This window comes from Salvelinus namaycush, chromosome 3, assembly GCF_016432855.1.
Source record: "Salvelinus namaycush isolate Seneca chromosome 3, SaNama_1.0, whole genome shotgun sequence".
Taxonomy (NCBI): domain Eukaryota; kingdom Metazoa; phylum Chordata; class Actinopteri; order Salmoniformes; family Salmonidae; genus Salvelinus; species Salvelinus namaycush.
In genome coordinates this window covers 25,515,027-25,533,827 of record NC_052309.1, presented here as the reverse complement: position 1 = coordinate 25,533,827, position 18,801 = coordinate 25,515,027, and the positions used below count along the sequence as shown (strand labels likewise).

General features: G+C 45.3%; 1 protein-coding gene across 1 annotated transcript in view; it reads left to right on the top strand.

Moving 5' to 3' along the window:
* The first annotated feature begins 262 nt into the window (after positions 1-262).
* LOC120043770 (cGMP-dependent 3',5'-cyclic phosphodiesterase-like) overlaps positions 263-18,801 on the top strand; it is a 32,410-nt gene continuing 13,871 nt past the window's right edge. Inside the window, exons 1-8 of the mRNA XM_038988328.1 lie at positions 263-367; positions 11,872-12,025; positions 12,164-12,216; positions 12,323-12,397; positions 12,498-12,539; positions 12,651-12,719; positions 12,845-12,975; positions 13,099-13,210. Coding sequence (XP_038844256.1) covers positions 263-367; positions 11,872-12,025; positions 12,164-12,216; positions 12,323-12,397; positions 12,498-12,539; positions 12,651-12,719; positions 12,845-12,975; positions 13,099-13,210 — 741 coding nt within the window. The remainder of the gene's footprint in view (positions 368-11,871; positions 12,026-12,163; positions 12,217-12,322; positions 12,398-12,497; positions 12,540-12,650; positions 12,720-12,844; positions 12,976-13,098; positions 13,211-18,801) is intronic.

Genomic DNA, 18,801 nt, shown 5'->3' with positions numbered 1-18,801 from the left:
CTTGAGAGAGAGAGAAAGAGAGAGGGAAAAGAGAGAGTGAGAAGCCTGGAGCATGTGTAGATATGGGTAGGCTTGTTTATGTACTGAGACTCTGTCTCCACTGACAACCAGGAGAGTATTAGAGGCAGAGAGCCAAGGAGACTGATAGAGACGTAGGGTTAGTGGCTGAAAGACAGAGAGAGACAAATAGAAAACGAAACATAGAGATAAAGAAAGAGATAAAGAGGGAGAGGAGGGCGCTATAGAAACACAGGTAGGCAGTATGCTGCAGGGGGTTCTTATTGCCCTCTTTCGCTTCTTCAGGGGAGGGGGACGGCAGGTGTTCCCGCCGGTGGAGGAAAGAGGGCCATATTCAAACTCCGTACAGGTAAGACTCTGCTCTCCTTTCCCTCATCTTCCTTCTTCTAGCCCCAGGACATACAGTAGTAAAAAGTGTTCCAGCCTCACACTGTCTCCTGCCACGTGTCCAGGAGCTGAAAAAGTACCCATTGTCAAACTTGAGTAAAAGTAAAGATACCTTAATAGAAAATGACTCAAGTAAAAGTGAAAGTCACCCAGTAAAATACCACTTGAGTTAAAGTCTAAAAGTATTTGGTTTGAAATATACTTAAGTATCAAAAGTACATGCAATTGCTAAAATATACTTAAGTATCAAAAGTAAAAGTAACAAATATTTCCCTATATTAAGCAAACCTGCAGCACGATTTTCTTGTTTTTTAAATTTACGGATAGCCAGAGGCGCACTCCAACACTCCAACATAATTTACAAACGAAGCATTTGTGTTTAGTGAGTCCGCCAGATCAGAGGTTGTACGGATGACCAGGGATGTTCTCTTGATAAGTGCATGGATTGGACCATTGTCCCGTCCTGCTAAGCATTCAAAATGTAACAAGTACTTTTGGGTGTCATAGAAAATGTATGGAGTAAAACATATATTAATTTATTTAGGAATGTAGTGGAGTAAAACTAAAAGTTGTCAAAAATATAAATAGTAAAATAAAGTACAGATACCACAAAAAACTACTTAAGTAGTTCTTTCAAGTATTTTTACTTAAGTACTTTACACCACTGCATGTGTCTGCACTCTGAAAACTATAGGACTGGCTTATGTGTCTGTGAGATACTGTATGATCGGACACCATAGTGACAGCTGTCAGTCACATTTCAGCTGAAATCATTTGACATGCAGTAGTGAGCAAATCACTGTGAGAGAGAGATGGTTCCCTCATGTTCGGAGTTGGAAGTATTTACATGTTCAATGCTCAGCTGATTTGTAGATGCTTCTGGATTGGCTGTGCTGTTTAGTTGGCTGGTCAAATAATTCATGCTTTACTGATGGCAACGTGGAGTGTATATGTGTGTATCTGTGTCTTTGTCTGTGTATTTATGTGATGAAAGGAGGGAGATAGAGCACGCATGAATTCTAAGTTAACAGTGGGACATGGACCAACAACACAGACATTGTGGAAACATTGCACAGGACTGACATAATGTTGCATATTTTCACTCACCTGTGATGGAAGCCAGACAGAAGGGGAACATTTATTATTTTGGAATCCCCTGCCAAGTGACCTTTGGCCCTCTGATGCTATTTTCGTTGTAGGAGGATTCACAAAAAATTCTCGTTGGACCCTCACACAAATCACAGGCTCCAAAGCTGCTGGAGGACAGGTCCTTGTCTATATATAGGCATGTTCAAGGTTTTTAGGTTTTTACGTATTTGGCTGAGGTGTATGTAAACTTCCGACTTCAACTGTAAATATAGGACAAAACACACATCACAACAAGAGAGACAACACAACACTACATAAAGAGAGACCTAAGACAACCACATAGCAAGGCAGCAACACATGACAACACAGAATGGTAGCAACACAACATAACAACAACATGGTAGCAGCACAAAACATGGTACAAATATTATTGGGCACAGTCAACAGCACAAAGGTCAAGAAGGTAGAGACAACAATACATCACACAAAGCAGCCACAACTGTCAGTAAGAGTGTCCATGATTGAGTCTTTGAATGAAGAGATTGAGATAAAACTGTCCAGTTTGAGTGTTTGATGCAGCTCGTCCAATTGCACAGGGTGGGGTTCAGACCCAGGGCCTCAAGCTTAATGATAAGCTTGGAGGGTACTATGGTGTTGAATGCTGAGCTATAGTCAATGAACAGCATTCTTACATAGGTATTCCTCTTGTCCAGATGGGATAAGGCAGTGTGCAGTGTGATGGCAATTGCATCGTCTGTGGACCTTTTGGGGCGGTAAGCAAATTGAAGCGAGTCTAGGGTGACAGGTAAGGTAGAGGTGATATGATCCTTGACTAGCCTCTCAAAGCACTTCATGATGACGAAAGTGAGTGCTACGGGGCGATAGTCATTTCATTCAGTTACCGTTGCATTCTTGGGAACAGGAACAATGGTTGACATCTTGAAGCATGTGGGGACATCAGACTGCGATAGGGAGAGATTGAATATGTCCGTAAACACACCAGCCAGATGTAAATATGTCCGTAAACACACCAGCCAGGAAGCAGCTAGGGATGCCGTCTGGGCCGGCAGCCCTGCAAGGGTTAACAAGTTGAAATGTCTTACTCACCTCGGCCACGGAGAAGGAGAGCCCACAGTCCTTGATAGCGGGCTGCGTCAGTGGCACTGTGTTATCCTCAAAGGGACAAAGAAGGTGTTTAGCTTGTCCGGAAGCAAGATGTCGGTGTCCGCGTGGCTGGTTTTCCTTTTGTAGTCCGTGATTGTCTGTAGACCCTGCCACGTACGTCTCGTGTCTGAGCTGTTGAATTGCGACTCCACTTTGTCTCTATACTGACGTTTTACCTGTTTGATTGCCTTGCGGAGGGAATGACTACTCTATTTGCATTCTGCCATATTCCTAGTCACCTTGCCATGGTTAAAAGCGGTTTTGCGCAAATGCTGCCATCTGTCTACGGTTTCTGGTTAGACTAGGTTTTAATAGTCACAGTGGTTACAACATCTCCTATACACTTCCTGATAAACTCAGTCACTGTCTCCACTGAAGCGTGGATTCCGATTGGTCAGACCAGCGTGGTTGAGTGTTTTAGCAGCGCGAGTACTACAGTCAATATGCTGATAGAATTTAGGCATCCTTTTTCTCAAATTTGCTTTGTTAAAATCCTCAGCTATAATAAATGCAGCCTCAGGATATATGGTTTCCAGTTTGCATAAAGCCCAGTGAAGTTCCTTGAGGGCCGTCGTGGTATTGGCTTGAGGGGGGATATACACGGCTGTGACTATAATCTAAGAGAATTCTCTTGGGAGATAATACGGTCGGCATTTGATTGTGAGGTATTCTAGGTCAGATGAACAAAAGTACTTGAGTTCCTGTATGTTATCACAATTACACCATGAGTCGTTAATCATGAAACATACACCCCCGCCCTTCTTCTTCCCAGAGAGACGTTTATTCCTCTCGGCGCGATGAACTGAAAATCCAGATGGCTGGACAGACTCCGACAGTATATCCTGAGAGAGCCATGTTTCCGTAAAACAGAGTATTCTTACAATCCCTGATGTCTCTCTGGAAAGAAACCCCTGCCCTGAGCTCATCAACTTTATTATCTAGGGACTGAACAGTGAGTAATATACTCGGAAGCGGTGGGTGGTTTGCGCACCTCCATAATCGGGCTAGAAGACTGCTCCGAGTACCTCTCATTCACCGGTGTTGTTTTGGGCCAGTCTCTGGAATCAGTTAAATTGCCCTGGGTGGTGCGAACAAAGGATCTGCTTCAGGAAAGTCATATTCCTGGTCGTAATGCTGGTAGTGCTGGTGAGGTACCGCCACTCTGATATCCAATAGTTCTTCCCGGCTGTATGCAATAACACATAACATTTTCTGGGCTAAAAATGTTAGAAATAATATATAAAAAAGCTAAATACTGCAAAGTTTCCTAAAAACTAGAAGCGAGGCAGCCCTCTCTGTCAGCGCCATCTTTAAGCTTTTTTGAAAATTACTCTCCCTACAGGATAGAGCTCATTGTCCAGGAAGAACAGCATACTTAGTACAGCAGCAATGACATGAGGGCCACCCCACATTAGACTTGATATTTAAGGGAAAATTCACTCAAAACTTTCCTTTAGTATTTTTTTCATTAGTCCGTTGTTGATACAGTCCCAAAATATGTTGTATGTCAGCAGTCAAGTTTTCAAGTTAAAGGACTTTCAAGAAGCAAAGTGTCACCAACCACATCATCAATTGAAATGTGTATTGAGGGCAAATGTGTATTGATTCTCTTTTGAAGTCTCTCAGAAAGTCAACAGAGCAATGGATTAATCTTTGTTTGGGAGAGTGTAGAACTCATATCATTGACTTCCCTTCTCCTCACTCAGCTCTGTAACAGCTGACTATGTCCACAGTAATCCTCCCATGAGTACTCTGACTGACGGTCTCAGTTGCTCTTCCATGCTAACTGACAGACAGGCAGGCAGGCCTGTGTCTATGCATGGCGTCATGGCTGCTCAGCCTCAGAGATAATCAGGGATGTTGTTGAGTGTCAAGCCCATAGATCCCCATGTTGAGTCTGCTCATTAGTGATACCACAGTGGTGCACAACTCTGAACTCTGTGATGCGTTTCCTGTCTGTCCACAGCACTTATCAGTGGGGTGCCTCTTAATGTGGGTGATGCTCAGCTCTAACTAACAGAGCCTTGTTTGCAAATGGAGACAGGTCCGATGGAAGGCTGGTGTTGGCAGTTGAGCAGCTTGTCAAAGCACAGTTGGGGTGAGGGTGTCAATCAGTGTTTTTTACTGTCAGTGTCAGCTCTCTGACGCACACTGTGCGCATGCAATTGTGTAAAAATAGGGAAGGTATTTCTGGGCCACAACTAGCATGCTGCTAATCAATCTGGGCCGATTCATATACAGCTGAATCAGCAGGCCATCCTTCAGACCTTTGGTATTTAGCATCTAACCCACCTGTTGTTTAATGATACCAACAAACAGTGTTTGTCTGACTACAGTGGAGGCTGGGGGCGAGAGGCACTGTGTTTGTCTCTCTTCTGTCATCCCATTAAGCCCTTGACAACATTGTTTATATAGATTTAGACTTTCCTGTTTAGATGAAGTTCCTAAATCTGCATAGCTGGAGTATGACTGATTTATATCCATCTGTACTAGGGTATATTCTCTTATGATCATCTCTCTTATTCACATGGAATGAGGCTGAGAACCACTCAAACAAGCTACTTATACTTTTACTACTATACTATATTTAAGTGATTATGCCAGAGAAGCTGTGTTTGGAGGATATAATGGCACAGGTGTTGGTTGGCCCGAGACAAAGTCGAGTGCTGGCAAATTGTGCATTCAGAAAGTATTCAGACCCCTTGACTTTTTCCAAATTTTGTTACGTTACAGCCATATTCTAAAATGGATTAAAAAATATATAATATTCATCAAACTACACACAATACCCCATAATTAAAGCAAAAAACATTTTTATTTTTATATTAGCAAATTTATATAAAAAACAACTGAAATATCACATTTACATAAGTATTCAGACCCTTTACTCAGTACTTTGTTGAAGCACCTTTGGCAGCGATTACAGCCTAGAGTCTTCTTGGGTATGACCCTACAAGCTTGGCACACCTGTATTTGGGGAGTTTCTCCCATTCTTCTCTGCAGATCCTCTCCAGCTCTGTCGGGTTGGATGGGGTGTGTCACTGCACAGCCATTTTCAGGCCTCTCCAGAGATGTTTGATCGGGTTCAAGTCTGGGCTCTGGCCTGAAGCCACTCCTGCGTTGACTTGGCTGTGTGCTTAGGGTCGTTGTCCTGTTGGAAGGTGAACCTTCGCACCAGTCTGAGGTCCTCAGCGCTCTGGAGCAGGTTTTCATCAAGGATCTCTCTCTACATTCCTACGTTCAGCTTTCCCTCAATCCTGATTAGTCTCCTAGTCCTTGCCGCTAAAAAACATCCACACAGCATGATGCTGCCCTCACCATGCTTCACAGTAGGGATGGTGCCAGGTTTCCTCCAGATATGACACTTGGCATTCAGGCCAAAGAGTTCAATCTTGGTTTCATCAGACCAGAGAATCTTGTTTATGGGCTGAGAGTCCTTTAGGCACCTTTTGGCAAACTCTAAGCAGGCTGTCGTGCCTTTTACTAAGGAGTGGCTTCCATCTGGCCAGTCTACCATAAAGGCCTGGTTGGTGGAGTGCTGCAGAGATTGTTGTCCTTCTGGAGGAACTCTGGAGCTCTGTCAGAGTGACCATCGGGTTCTTGGTCACCTCCCTGACGAAGGCCCTTCTCCCCCGATTGCTCTGTTTGGCCGGGCGGCCAGCTCTAGGAAGAGTCTTGGTGGTTCCAAACTTCTTCCATTTAAGAATGATGGAGGCCACTGTGTTCTTGGGGACCTTCAATGCTGCAGAAATGTTTTGGTACCCTTCCCCAGATCTGTGCCTCGACATAATCCTGTCTCGGAGCTCTACCGACAATTCCATCGACCTCATGGCTTGGTTTTTGCTCTGACATGCACTGTCAACTGTTGGACCTTATATAGACAGGTGTGTGCCTTTCCAAATCATGTCCAATCTACTGAATTTACCACAGGTAGACTCCAATCAATTTGTAGAAACATCTCAATGATGATCAATGGAAACAGGATGCCCCTGAGTTCAATTTCGAGTCTCATAGCAAAGGGTCTGAATACTTACCTATATAAGGTATTTCAGTTTTTTTATACTTAATACATTTGCCAAAATTTAAAAAAAACTTTTTTCACTTTGTCATTATGGGGTATTGTGTGTAGATTGATGTGGAACATTTTTTATTGAATAGATTTTAGAATAAAGCTGTAACGTAATTTTGGGGGGGGGAAAGTCAAGGCGTCTGAATACTTTCCGAATGCACTGTACATATGTGTATATGAACCCCTCAGATTGCTCAGTCACAGTGTTTTCAGGCAGTCCTCCAATAGCTTAATGCTGAACCAAAAGGTCTGAACACCCCCTAACACACTGTAACATATTAGCAGCAGATAGCACCATGTGTAATAAACTGATGAAAATAGCAGATTGTGAGTGAGCTACCTGTCATAGGTAAAGGTTAAAAGACAGATGTTTGACTCCAGAGATAAGTGTATCTGCCAAGCAAATGAATACAGGTCAGAGTAATAGTGTTGACACTCCTGTGAGGAGGGTGTGGATGTTTTGGCATGTCTGTGTGCCACTATCATTATCTTGATGTGATGAAAGAGGTCTCTGTATTAAACTAAACATGGCGTTTACAGAAACTTCCCAGGAGATTAAGAAGCTAGTAGCCTACGTAGGCAGACGGTGGTACTGTGAATTTCCCCCTATTTATCCTCCTTATGACGCATTCAGATATGGGTTTAATGCATTGAAATGACTGTGAAATTATGTTATCATAGCTATGTACGTAATGCTCTCTCTCACTCTTTTTCTCTCTGATCTCGCTGTGTCTCTCACATGTGCTTTCCTTCCCCCAACTTTGTCAATTTTAACAAGCAAGACCCTTCTTTGTCACTCCCAGGCCAATCTGCTTTACAATACAGTGCTGCTTTAACTCCTGAGCTGCCTCATCTGAGGTTATTAACATTTGACCTTTGACCTGGGGCTATGGCAGGCCAGCCTGAAGGTGACATCTGTCTTTGTCTGAGTTTGAGCAAAATTGAAAGTCTCTCCTCTGTCATTTCATAAGCAATACTAACAGTATCATTGCTGGCAAACACACTTCAAATCCTTTAAGAAAAAGATGGGGTAAAGGAAATCTCAACATAAGCCTGATCATATTTCTAGAGCCAGAGTTGGCTGGTAAAGGTGTTGGATGAGAAAATTACTGAACAAGACCATGCAGGCAAGACCTACTGCAACGAATGAGTGAGCATTACCTTCCTGATTTTATACACACACACACACACACACACACACACACACACACACACACACACACACACACACACACACACACACACACACACACACACCCACGCACACAAAGTAAATGATTCCACCTTAGTGTTTATCTTTAGACAGTGTTCAGACGTTGTCCTATAAACAGTAGCGAGGTGTCTTGTAAGTTTGCTCCAATTAGTCTTCACTCTGGTGGAGAAATAGGATTATATTGTATATAATAGGATTCATACACGTCTTCCTGCTTTGACGTCATTGGGCCTTTGTTCGCTGTATCTGCTTTATGTTTGGTACTGTGTGTATAGAAATGTACTGAAAATAGGTCACATGTCAGGAAGTTGTTCGTGTGGGATGTGTGAAATAGGCTATGATACATAAATGAGACACACTGAAACAAGACTGGGACACAGAAAACTAGGGCAGACTTAGGGAGGGTGTATTGTAAAGCAGATTGGCCTGCCATATAGTGTAGGAGGAATCCTATTGATTCCAGGTGATGTGATTACTTGGTGCTTATATTCTCCATAAGGTAACTGTGAACTTTAGCATAGATCAATTCAACCAGCAGACACATGACTCCACACGCAATGGGTGCTGGGGGTGGTTCAGATGATCTTTGTCTGACTCACCCTGGGTGTGTGCATGTGCATCTGTGTGCATGTGTTTTCCTCCCTTATTCACAATGTTTAGGAGTGCACAGGTACGTGTTGCTGCCTATAAAATAACTCAAACATCAGTAGCATTTGCATCAGAAATTCCTCACACTTATAAGATAAAGAGGGTCAACACCAGATGCTGCTATGCAAGCATGAACACTATTACTTCCTGTGCTGTTATTTACCTGAGACACCCTATATGACGTACATTCCACAGACACTAGAGGGCGAGGTCATGTTTGCTCTGCTCCTCCGAAGGGCTCTTGAGAAAAGTGATAGTGTTGAAAGAAGTTGCCAAGCAAGACACTGCTGAATCAGGTTCTGCAGCATAGCTCAATCAGCATAGCGCATTTTATAAAAGGGATGCCGTTTTTGTATTTGTATTTGTATTTATTAAGGATCCCCATTACAGTAGCTGCTGCCAAGGCAGCTCCTTGGGTCCAGCAACATTAAGGCAGTTATATACAATTTAAAATATTACATGACATTACATTTCATAACACTTTCCACAACACATGAAGTGTGTTCCCTCAGGCCACTGCTCTACTACCACATATCTACAATACAAAATCCATGTGTATGTGTGTGTAGAGTGCGTGTCTTATCATGTGTATGTGTGTCTGAACCTGTGTGTGTCTCTTCACAGTCCCCACTGTTCCATAAGGTGTATTTTTATCTGTTTTTCTAATGTGATTCTACTGCTTACATCAGTTACCTGATGTGAAATAGAGTTCCATGTAGCCATGGCTCTATGTATTATTGTGCGCCTCCCGTGGTCTGTTCTTGACTTGGGGACTGTGAAGGGACCTCTGGTGGCATGTCTTGTGGGGTATGCATGGGTGTCTGAGCTGTGTGCTAGTAGTTTAAACAGACACCTCGGTGCACACAGCATGTCAACACTTCTTACACAAGTAGTGATGAAGTCAATCTCTCCTCCACTTTGAGCCATGAGAGACTGACATGCATATTATTAATGTTAGCTCCATATGTACATTTAAGGGCCAGCCGTGCTGCCCTGTTCTGAGCTAATTGTAATTTTACAAGGGTCCTTCTTTGTGGCCCCTGACCATATGACTGAACAGTAGTCCAGGTGCAACAAAACTAGGGCCTGTAGGACCTGTCTTGTTGATAGTGTTGTTAAAAAGGCAGGACAGCGCTTTATTATGGAGAGACTTTTCCCATTGTTACCTACTGTTGTATCAACATGTTTTGACCATGACAGTTTACAATACAGGGTTCTCCAAGCAGTTTAGTCACCTCAACTTGCTTCATTTCCACATGATTTATTATAAGATGTAGTTGAGGTTTAGGGTTTAGTGAATTATTTGTCCCAAATACAATGCTTTGAGTTTTTTGATGTTTAACTGTGCACACGCTGGTTTCTGGGATTAAGGAGTATCATTGTGTATGATGAAGTTGTTTCTCCACACCTGTTTGTAATTTACTCTAAGGCAAGTGAAGGTTGCCTGTGTGACAAGTGTGTGTATGTAAGCATGTGTACATGTGTGTGTGCGAGCTGATACAAAGCATTATCAAACAGGCCCCCTCTCCAGGGCATTCACTGTGCATGTGAACATTAAACTGTTGACATTGAAAAAAATTCATCTATCAAACAATATTAAAACCAGTTTCCATAATTTAGATAAATTATAAAGGAACACAGGATGTCCTTTGGTAATGCAATGAATATAACATAGTCTACTTTAATTGACTTTATATTCTGTCTTACAATTTCTGGAGGCTGAGTGTTGGGTTGTCAGTCACAGTTTGACAGTTAGAGAATTGACCCAGCTACATCCTTTGAGATAAGGCCTAATATACTGCATTGATTGATGTAATGGTGAGTGTGTTGTAAGTGTCACTGGTCGGTCTGGCTGTACTCTACAGTGCATGTGTCTCCAGTGAATATGAGCTACTGGAGAGGCAGCTCTGTGTGAGTAACATCCAGAGCCCATTCCTCCTCCTCCTTCTTCTCTGTGTATCTGTGCATCAAAGTCACCACAGTATTAATTATTCTATCCCCTTATTTTATTTCCCAGTATGCATTGCTTCAACTGGCCTCAGTCACAGACTCCTCTTCCCTGCAGGATGCCATCAGAGAGGCTCTCCAGACTGTCTTTTATGAAGTGGTGTGTATCTACTGTCTCCATCATGATTTATATATATGGTCTGTCTCCATCCTATTCAGCAACATACTGTATTCTCCCTGGGGGGAGGGTTGACAGAGAAACAGGAAACAGAGTGAATGGCACAAAACAGATCAAAGACCACCCACTTGTACATGTTTGGCCAAATAATGTTTCAATACATTTTTTACAACCACATTTTCTCCCCCCTCTAACAGGCTGCCCCCCCCCCCCCCCCCCTCTCTATTATAGGACAGTGTATACGTCTATCTATTAGATGCAGAGACAGGATGCTTGTGGTGTGAAGAACCACCCCATGAGCTACCGAAGGAGGGGAGACTCAGGTAATGGGCAGGGCTGATGTGGTGCCCAGTTGACCTGTACTTCAGACCGTGATAATTCAGTCTTCATTTTCCCTCTAGTGACATTGTGATGTTCCTCAATCAATAAAATCTCTGTCTTTCTAAGGGATGTGGTTGTCCAGCAGAGGAGAGTACAGTGTGAAGGACTTCCTTCCTCAGAGCTGCAGGAGCAACAGAGAGAGAGACTAACAGAGCCACTGCAGCAGGACAAAAGAGGTGTGTGTTTTTGTATCTGGCTGTGTTGCAGGGTGAGCAACAGCAACTATACTCTAAAAGATTCGACAGAGTTCAAAACAGTCCCCAGTCCTCCTCCTGGCTAATACTTTCCTCCTCTCCACCCAATCCTTTTTCCATCCATCTTCTGTACCTCCACCACAGTGTTGATAATTCCAATCCTGGACCAGAGTGTAACTACCGCCCTCCTCTTGGTGAGCATGCTCCTCATCATTTACATTTAGCGACTAGGGCCCATCGGTAGATTTTTCACCTAGTGGGCTCAGGGATTCGAAACAGCAACCTTTCTGTTACTGGCCTAACACTATTAACTGCTAGGCTACCTGCCGCCCTCATAACCCTCTCATCTCTCTGCCTTACATTATCAAAGATATCACTTTAATAGGACTGCCTTTTACACGGTGTCTTCTCTATTCTGAAAGGTTTGCTGTACACAGCTCACTAAAGCTCAGGAACAAAGCCTTGATGTCCTGGAGAGACATGTGAGTCTGAAGTGTCCTTCTCCGGACCCACCAGTCCTTTAATACGATCACATTCTGAGACAGCAGGCCTACTGCTGGTACAACTCTGATTTTCCTCACAGGTCACCGTAGCCTGTAAGAGAGTCCAGGCCCTGCAGGATCAAAGGCTTACCCAGGGGTTAGAGGTCAACAGGAAATCATATCTATCCCTGACCAGGAGGACAACACCTGATGTGGACTACAGTGCACTGGACCATCAGATCCTGAGGCTTTGTGGTATGATAGTGCGATGGGGCCCAGCACTTGTATTCTGCCGTCTATAGACACATCATTGTTGAGTCTATTGGATAATAGTAGGTAAGAATATATTACTATGTGTAATGACTTTGTCGATTCTTTCACTGTCTACTATAGGAGAGCTGTATGACCTGGACGCTGCCACCCTCCAACTAAAAGTAATCCGTTATGTGAGTCCAGAACCAGAAATAAACTGATTTATAAAAGCTGGTTGATCATTTGATTGATACACAGAGTGACTGTTTGACTGAATCGGTTGTATTGTTGTTTTCAAAGCTGGAGGAGCAGACTCATTCATTGTGCTGCTGTTTACTTCTGGTATCAGAGGATAACCAACAGCTGTTCTGTCAGGTACACATGTACACACACAATATTCAATATTCTAAAATGAAGCAAAAGTGCAAAAATTCAAACAAAAACAAGTTTGTTAGATGTCTTTGTTATTCCTCAGGTAGTTGGAGACAAGGTTCTGAAGGCGGAGATCAGTTTCCCTGTAAGTTATACAACACAGCCCTTCTATCCCTCTGACATTACCACCTGTGCCCCTGACCCTCACTCTGTGTGCCTGACCCTCCCTCCCTCTGTCTGTCTGTCTGGGGTCCAGCTCACATTTGGCAACCTTGGTCAGGCTGTGGAGAAGAGGAAGAGCATCTCCCTGCAAGACGTCACTCAAGTAAGAACACTGAAATGTCCCCTGATCAGTATTGTAGTGTTAACAGTAGTACGTTTGGATATGTTTGATGGTCCTGTCCTCTACATCTCTGCCCCTTTTCCCTCTTCTCTGGGCTGATACTGTAGGAGGAACACCAGCAGCTGAACAGCACTCTGGGATTTGAAGTTCTCTCCATGTTGTGTGTTCCTGTTGAGTGTCGGGCCACCACCAAGGTTGTGGCCCTTGCCTGTGCCTTCAACAAAAAAGGAGCAGACAGGTATAGAGCTGTGTGTGTTAGCATAAGCATGCAAACTTCTGTCTGAGTGTATGCGTACGTGCATGCATAGCTGCATAGGTTCGTGTCTTGCTGTAAAATGTGTGTGCGCTTGTCATTCTTCAGACACACAGAAGTGGATGAACACATAGTGCAGCACTGTTTCTGCTACACTTCCTCAGTACTGACCAGCACATTGGCCTTCCAAAAGGAACAGAGACTCAAGTATGAATGCCAGGTAAGGAGACGCTACCTGACTGCACCCCTCATGAAAAGTACTACTGAATTACTACTCATCACTACTACACAAGATCTGCACAAAATGTACTGTTTTACTACTTGATTGCTATTGAGATGTGTAGTAAACCAGTAGTGATTTGTGTAGTAAATTGGGACAATTCACTACCGGAGAACACTAGATTATTCCTTCCCAAATCACTACATAGTTCCTCATTAATGACTATGTAACTACTGAGCTTTTGGGTATTTGGTATTTTATTGGGATCCCCATTAGCTGTTGTGAAAGCAGCAGCTACTTTTACTGGGGTCCACACAAAACATGGAACATGACATAATACAGAACATTAATAAACAAGAGCAGCTCAAGGACAGAACTATATGAATTTAAAAACGGTACACATAGCCTACATATCAATACATACACAAAACATATCTAGGGCAAATAGGGGAGAGGCATTGTGTCGTGAGATGTTGCTTCATCAGTTTAAAATCAGGTTTGCTGTTCATTTTGAGCAATATGAGATAGAAGGAAGTTCCATGCAATAATGGTATGCTTTGTTGAATTTGTTCTGGATTTGGGGACTGTGAAAAGACCCCTGGTGGCATGTCTGGTGGGGTAAGTGTGTGTCAGAGCTGTGTGTAAGTTGACTATGCAAACAATTTGGACTTTAACACGTTTATTATAAAATAACGGATGCAGTCAGTCTCTCCTAAACTCTTAGCCAAGAGAGACTGGCATGCATAGTATTTACAGTACCAGTCAAAAGTTCAGACACACCTACTCATTCAAGGGTTTTCCTTTATTTTTACTATTTTCTACATTGTAGAATAATAGTAAAGATATCAAAACTATGAAATAACACATAGTAGTAACCAAAAAAGGTGCTAAACATAATCAAAATATATTTTCTATTTGAGATTCTTCAAAGTAGCCACCCTTTGCCTCGATGACAGCTTTGCACACTTGGCATTCTCTCAACCAGCTTCATGAAGTAGTCACCTGGAATGCATTTCAATTAACAGGTGTGCCTTGTTAATTTGTGGAATTAGTTTCCTTCTTAATGCGTTTGAGACAATCAGTTAACTGTGACAAGGTAGGGGTGGTATACAGAAGATAGCCCTATTACGGTCCATATTATGGCAAGAACAGCACAAATAAGCAAAGATAAATGACAGTCAATTACTTTAAGACATGAAGGTCAGTCAATCCAGAAAATGTCAAGAACTTTAAAAGTTTATTCAAGTACAGTAGCAAAAAACATCAAGCGCTATGATGAAACTGGCTCTCATGAGGACTGCCACAGGAAAGGAAGACCCAGAGTTACCTCTGCTGCAGAGGATACGTTCATTAGAGTTACCAGCCTCAGAAATTGCAGCCCAAATAAATGCTTCACAGAGTTCAAGTAACAGACATCTCAAGATCAACTTTTCAGCGGCGACTGCATGAATCAGGCCTTCATGGTCAAATTGCTGCAAAGAAACCACTACTAAAGGACACCAATAATAAGAAGAGACTTGCTTAGGCCAAGAAACACGAGCAATGTACATTAGACCAATGGAAATCTGTTCTTTGGTCTGATGAGTCCAAATTTGACATTTTTGGTTCCAACCGCAGTGTCTTTGTGAAACGCAGAATAGGTGAACAGATGATCTCTGCATGTGTAGTTTCCACCGTGAAGCATGGAGGTGGTGTGATGATGTGGGGGTGCTTTGCTGGTGACACTGTCAGTGATTTATTTAGAATTCAAGGCACACTTAACCAGCATGGCTACCACAACATTCTGCAGCGATACGCCATCCCATCTGGTTTGCGCTTAGTGGGACTATCATTTGTTTTTCAACAGGACAATGACCCAACACACCTCCAGACTATGTAAGGGCTATTTGACCAATAAGGAGAGTGACGGAGTGCTGCATCAGATGACCTGGCCTCCACAATCACTCGACCTCAACCCAATTGAGATGGTTTGGGATGATGGCTAATGGCTAAGACCATTTTGTCTAGTAATCTTTTTGATGTGGTAAAAAGTTATATAAATGGCTGAACAACTACATGAAAGTATTCATAAAACATAAAGGAAAGTTAAACGTACAGATGGTGACAGCACAAGGGCTATGAAAGACAGGATGACGAAGAATGAAAGATGTGGAACGGCTGTCGTCGGTGGAAGAAGGTGAGGACCAAGGTGCAGCGTGGTAAGTGTTCATGATGTTTAATATTCATCAAAACACTGAATAACAAAATAACAAAGAAACAACCGAAAACAGTTCTGTCTGGTGCAGACACACAAAGACTGAAAATAACCAATCAGGGACAACGATTGACAGCTGCCTCTGATTGAGAACCATATCAGGCCAAACACAGAAATAGAAAATCATAGAAAAACTAACATAGACAACCCACCCAACTCACGCCCTGACCATACTAAAACAAAAGACAAAACAAAGGAACTAAGGTCAGAACATGACAAGATGATTACATTCAGGATTGTCAAAAAGTAGCTAGATAACAACAACCAACTACTTCTTGTTGACGGGCAGCTCAGGCGGCGTTTGACAGACGGGCAGCTCAGGCGGCGTTGGACAGACGGGCAGCTCAGGCGACGCTGGACAGACGGGCAGCTCAGGCGGCGCTGGACAGACGGGCAGCTCAAGCGGCGCTGGACAGACGGGCAGCTCAGGCGGCGCTGGACAGACGGGCAGCTCAGGCGGCGCTGGACAGACGGGAGACTCAGGCCTGCTGAGGCGCACAGTAGGCCTGGTGCGTGGTGCCGGAACTGGTGGTACCGGGCTGGGGACACGCACCACTGGGCGAGTGCGAGCAGCAGGAACAGGGCATACTGGACCCTGGATGCGCACAGTAGGCCTGGTGCGTGGTGCCGGAACTGGTGGTACCGGGCTGGGAACACGCACCTCAAGGCGAGTGCGGGGTGCTGGAACTGGAGGCCTGGTACGTGGCGCCGCCACCGGAGGGCTGGTGCGTGGGGCTTCCACAGGAAGGCTGGTTCTTAGAGAAGGCACCGGATAGACCGGACCGTGAGGCGCACTACAGGTCTCGAGCACCGAGCCTGCCCAACCCTACCTGGCTGAATACTCCCCATAGCCATGCCAGTGCATGCCAGTGCATAGCCGCACTGGGCTATGTACACGTACAGGAGACACCATGCGTAGGGCTGGTACCATGTACCCCGGCCCGAGGAGACGCACTGGAGACCAGATGCGTAGAGCCGGTTTCATGGCACCTGGCTCGATGCCCACTCTAGCCCAGCCGATACGAGGCGCTGCAATGTACCGCACCGGGCTATGCACACGCACCGGGGACACCGTGCGCCTCACGGCATAACACGGTGCCTGCCCGGTCCCTCTCTCTCCACGGTAAGCACGGGGAGTTGGCTCAGGTCTCCTCTGATTGAGAACCATATCAGACCAAACACAGAAATAGAAAATCATAGAAAAACTAACATAGACAACCCACCCAACTCACGCCCTGACCATACTAAAACAAAAGACAAAACAAAGGAACTAAGGTCAGAACGTGACAAGATGATTACATTCAGGATTGTCAAAAAGTAGCTAGATAACAACAACCAACTACTTCTTGTTTTGTGTACTTCTGTGGTCGGAAAAAGCCGCTGTAGTCTGGCTGTAGTGTTGTGATACTTATTTACTACTAACATCAAGTAGTAAAAATCTACCTGATTACTACTGGAAACACTACTGTTTCCTACTGAAAAGTACACAACTCTACTTGTGTATCTTTGTAACGGTTGTCCTCCTCCTCTTCGGAAGAAGAGGAGGAGTAGGGATTGGACCAAAGCGCAGCGTTGTGATATGACATAATGATATTTATTAAAGTAAAGACGAAACACGAAAATACTTCAACAAACTACAAAACAAATAAACGAACGTAGACAGACCTGAACTAGAGAACTTACATATACACGAAGAACGCATGAACAGGTACAGACTACACAAACGAACGAACAAACGAAACAGTCCCGTGTGGTGCACAGACACAGACACGGAAGACAACCACCCACAAACAAACAGTGTGAACAGCCTACCTTTATATGGTTCTCAATCAGAGGAAACGTCAAACACCTGTCCCTGATTGAGAACCATATAAGGCTAATTACCACTGACCTAAACATAGAAACACAAAACATAGAATGCCCACCCCAACTCACGCCCTGACCAACTAAACATATACAAAAACAAGAGAAAACAGGTCAGGAACGTGACATAACCCCCCCCCCCCTCAAGGTGCGAACTCCGGACGCACCACCAAAAGTCTAGGGGAGGGTCTGGGTGGGCATCTGTCCACGGTGGCGGCTCAGGCTCTGGGCGTGGTCCCCATCCCACCATAGTCAATCCCCGCTTTTTTAGCCTCCTCCCAATGACCACCCTCCAAATTAACCCCACTGGATTAAGGGGCAGCACCGGACTAAGGGGCAATACCGGAATGAGGGGCAACACCGGAATGAGGGGCAACACCGGATTGAGGGGCAACACCGGATTGAGGGGCAACTCCGAAGTGAAGGGCAGCTCCGGACTGAGGGGCAGCTCCGGACTGGCTGACGGCTCTGGCTGGTCATGGCTGGCTGACGGCTCTGGCTGGTCATGGCTGGCTGACGGCTCTGGCTGGTCATGGCTGGCTGACGGCTCTGGCTGGTCATGGCTGGCTGACGGCTCTGGCTGGTCATGGCTGGCTGACGGCTCTGGCTGGTCATGGCTGGCGGAAGGCTCTAGCGGCTCCTGTCTGGCGGACGGCTCTGAAGGCTCATGGCAGACGGGCGGCTTTGCAGGCTCAGTACAGACGGGCGGCTTTGAAGGCTCAGTACAGACGGGCAGTTCATGCGGCGCTTGGCAGACGGACAGTTCAGACGACGTTGGGCAGACGGGCAGTTCAGGCGCCGTTGGGCAGACGGGCAGTTCAGGCGCCGTTGGGCAGACGGGCAGTTCAGGCGCCGTTGGGCAGACGGGCAGTTCAGGCGCCGTTGGGCAGACGGGCAGTTCAGGTGCCGTTGGGCAGACGGGCAGTTCAGGCGCCGTTGGGCAGACGGGCCGTTCAGGCGCCGCTGGGCAGACGGCAGATTCTGGCCGGCTGAGACGCACTGTAGGCCTGGTGTGTGGTACCGGAACTGGAGGTACCGGGCTAAAGACACGCACCTTCAGGCTAGTGCGGGGAGCAGCAACAGGGCACACTGGACTCTCAAGGCGTACTATAGGCCTGGTGCGTGGTACCGGAACTGGAGGTACCGGGCTGAGGGCACGCACATCAGGGCGAGTACGGGGAGAAGGAACAGTGCGTACAAGGCTCTGGAGACGCACAGGAGGCTTGATGCGTGGTGCCGGAACTGGAGGCACTGGGCTGGAGACACGCACCACAGGGAGAGTGCGTGGAGGAGGAACAGGGCTCTGGAGACGCACAGGAAACCTGGTGCGTGGTGTAGGCACAGGTGGTACTGGCCTGGAGCGGGGAGGTGGCGCCGGAAATACCGGACCGTGCAGGCGTACTGGCTCCCTTGAGCACTGAGCCTGCCCAACCTTACCTGGTTGTATGCCCCCCGTCGCCCGACCAGTGCGGGG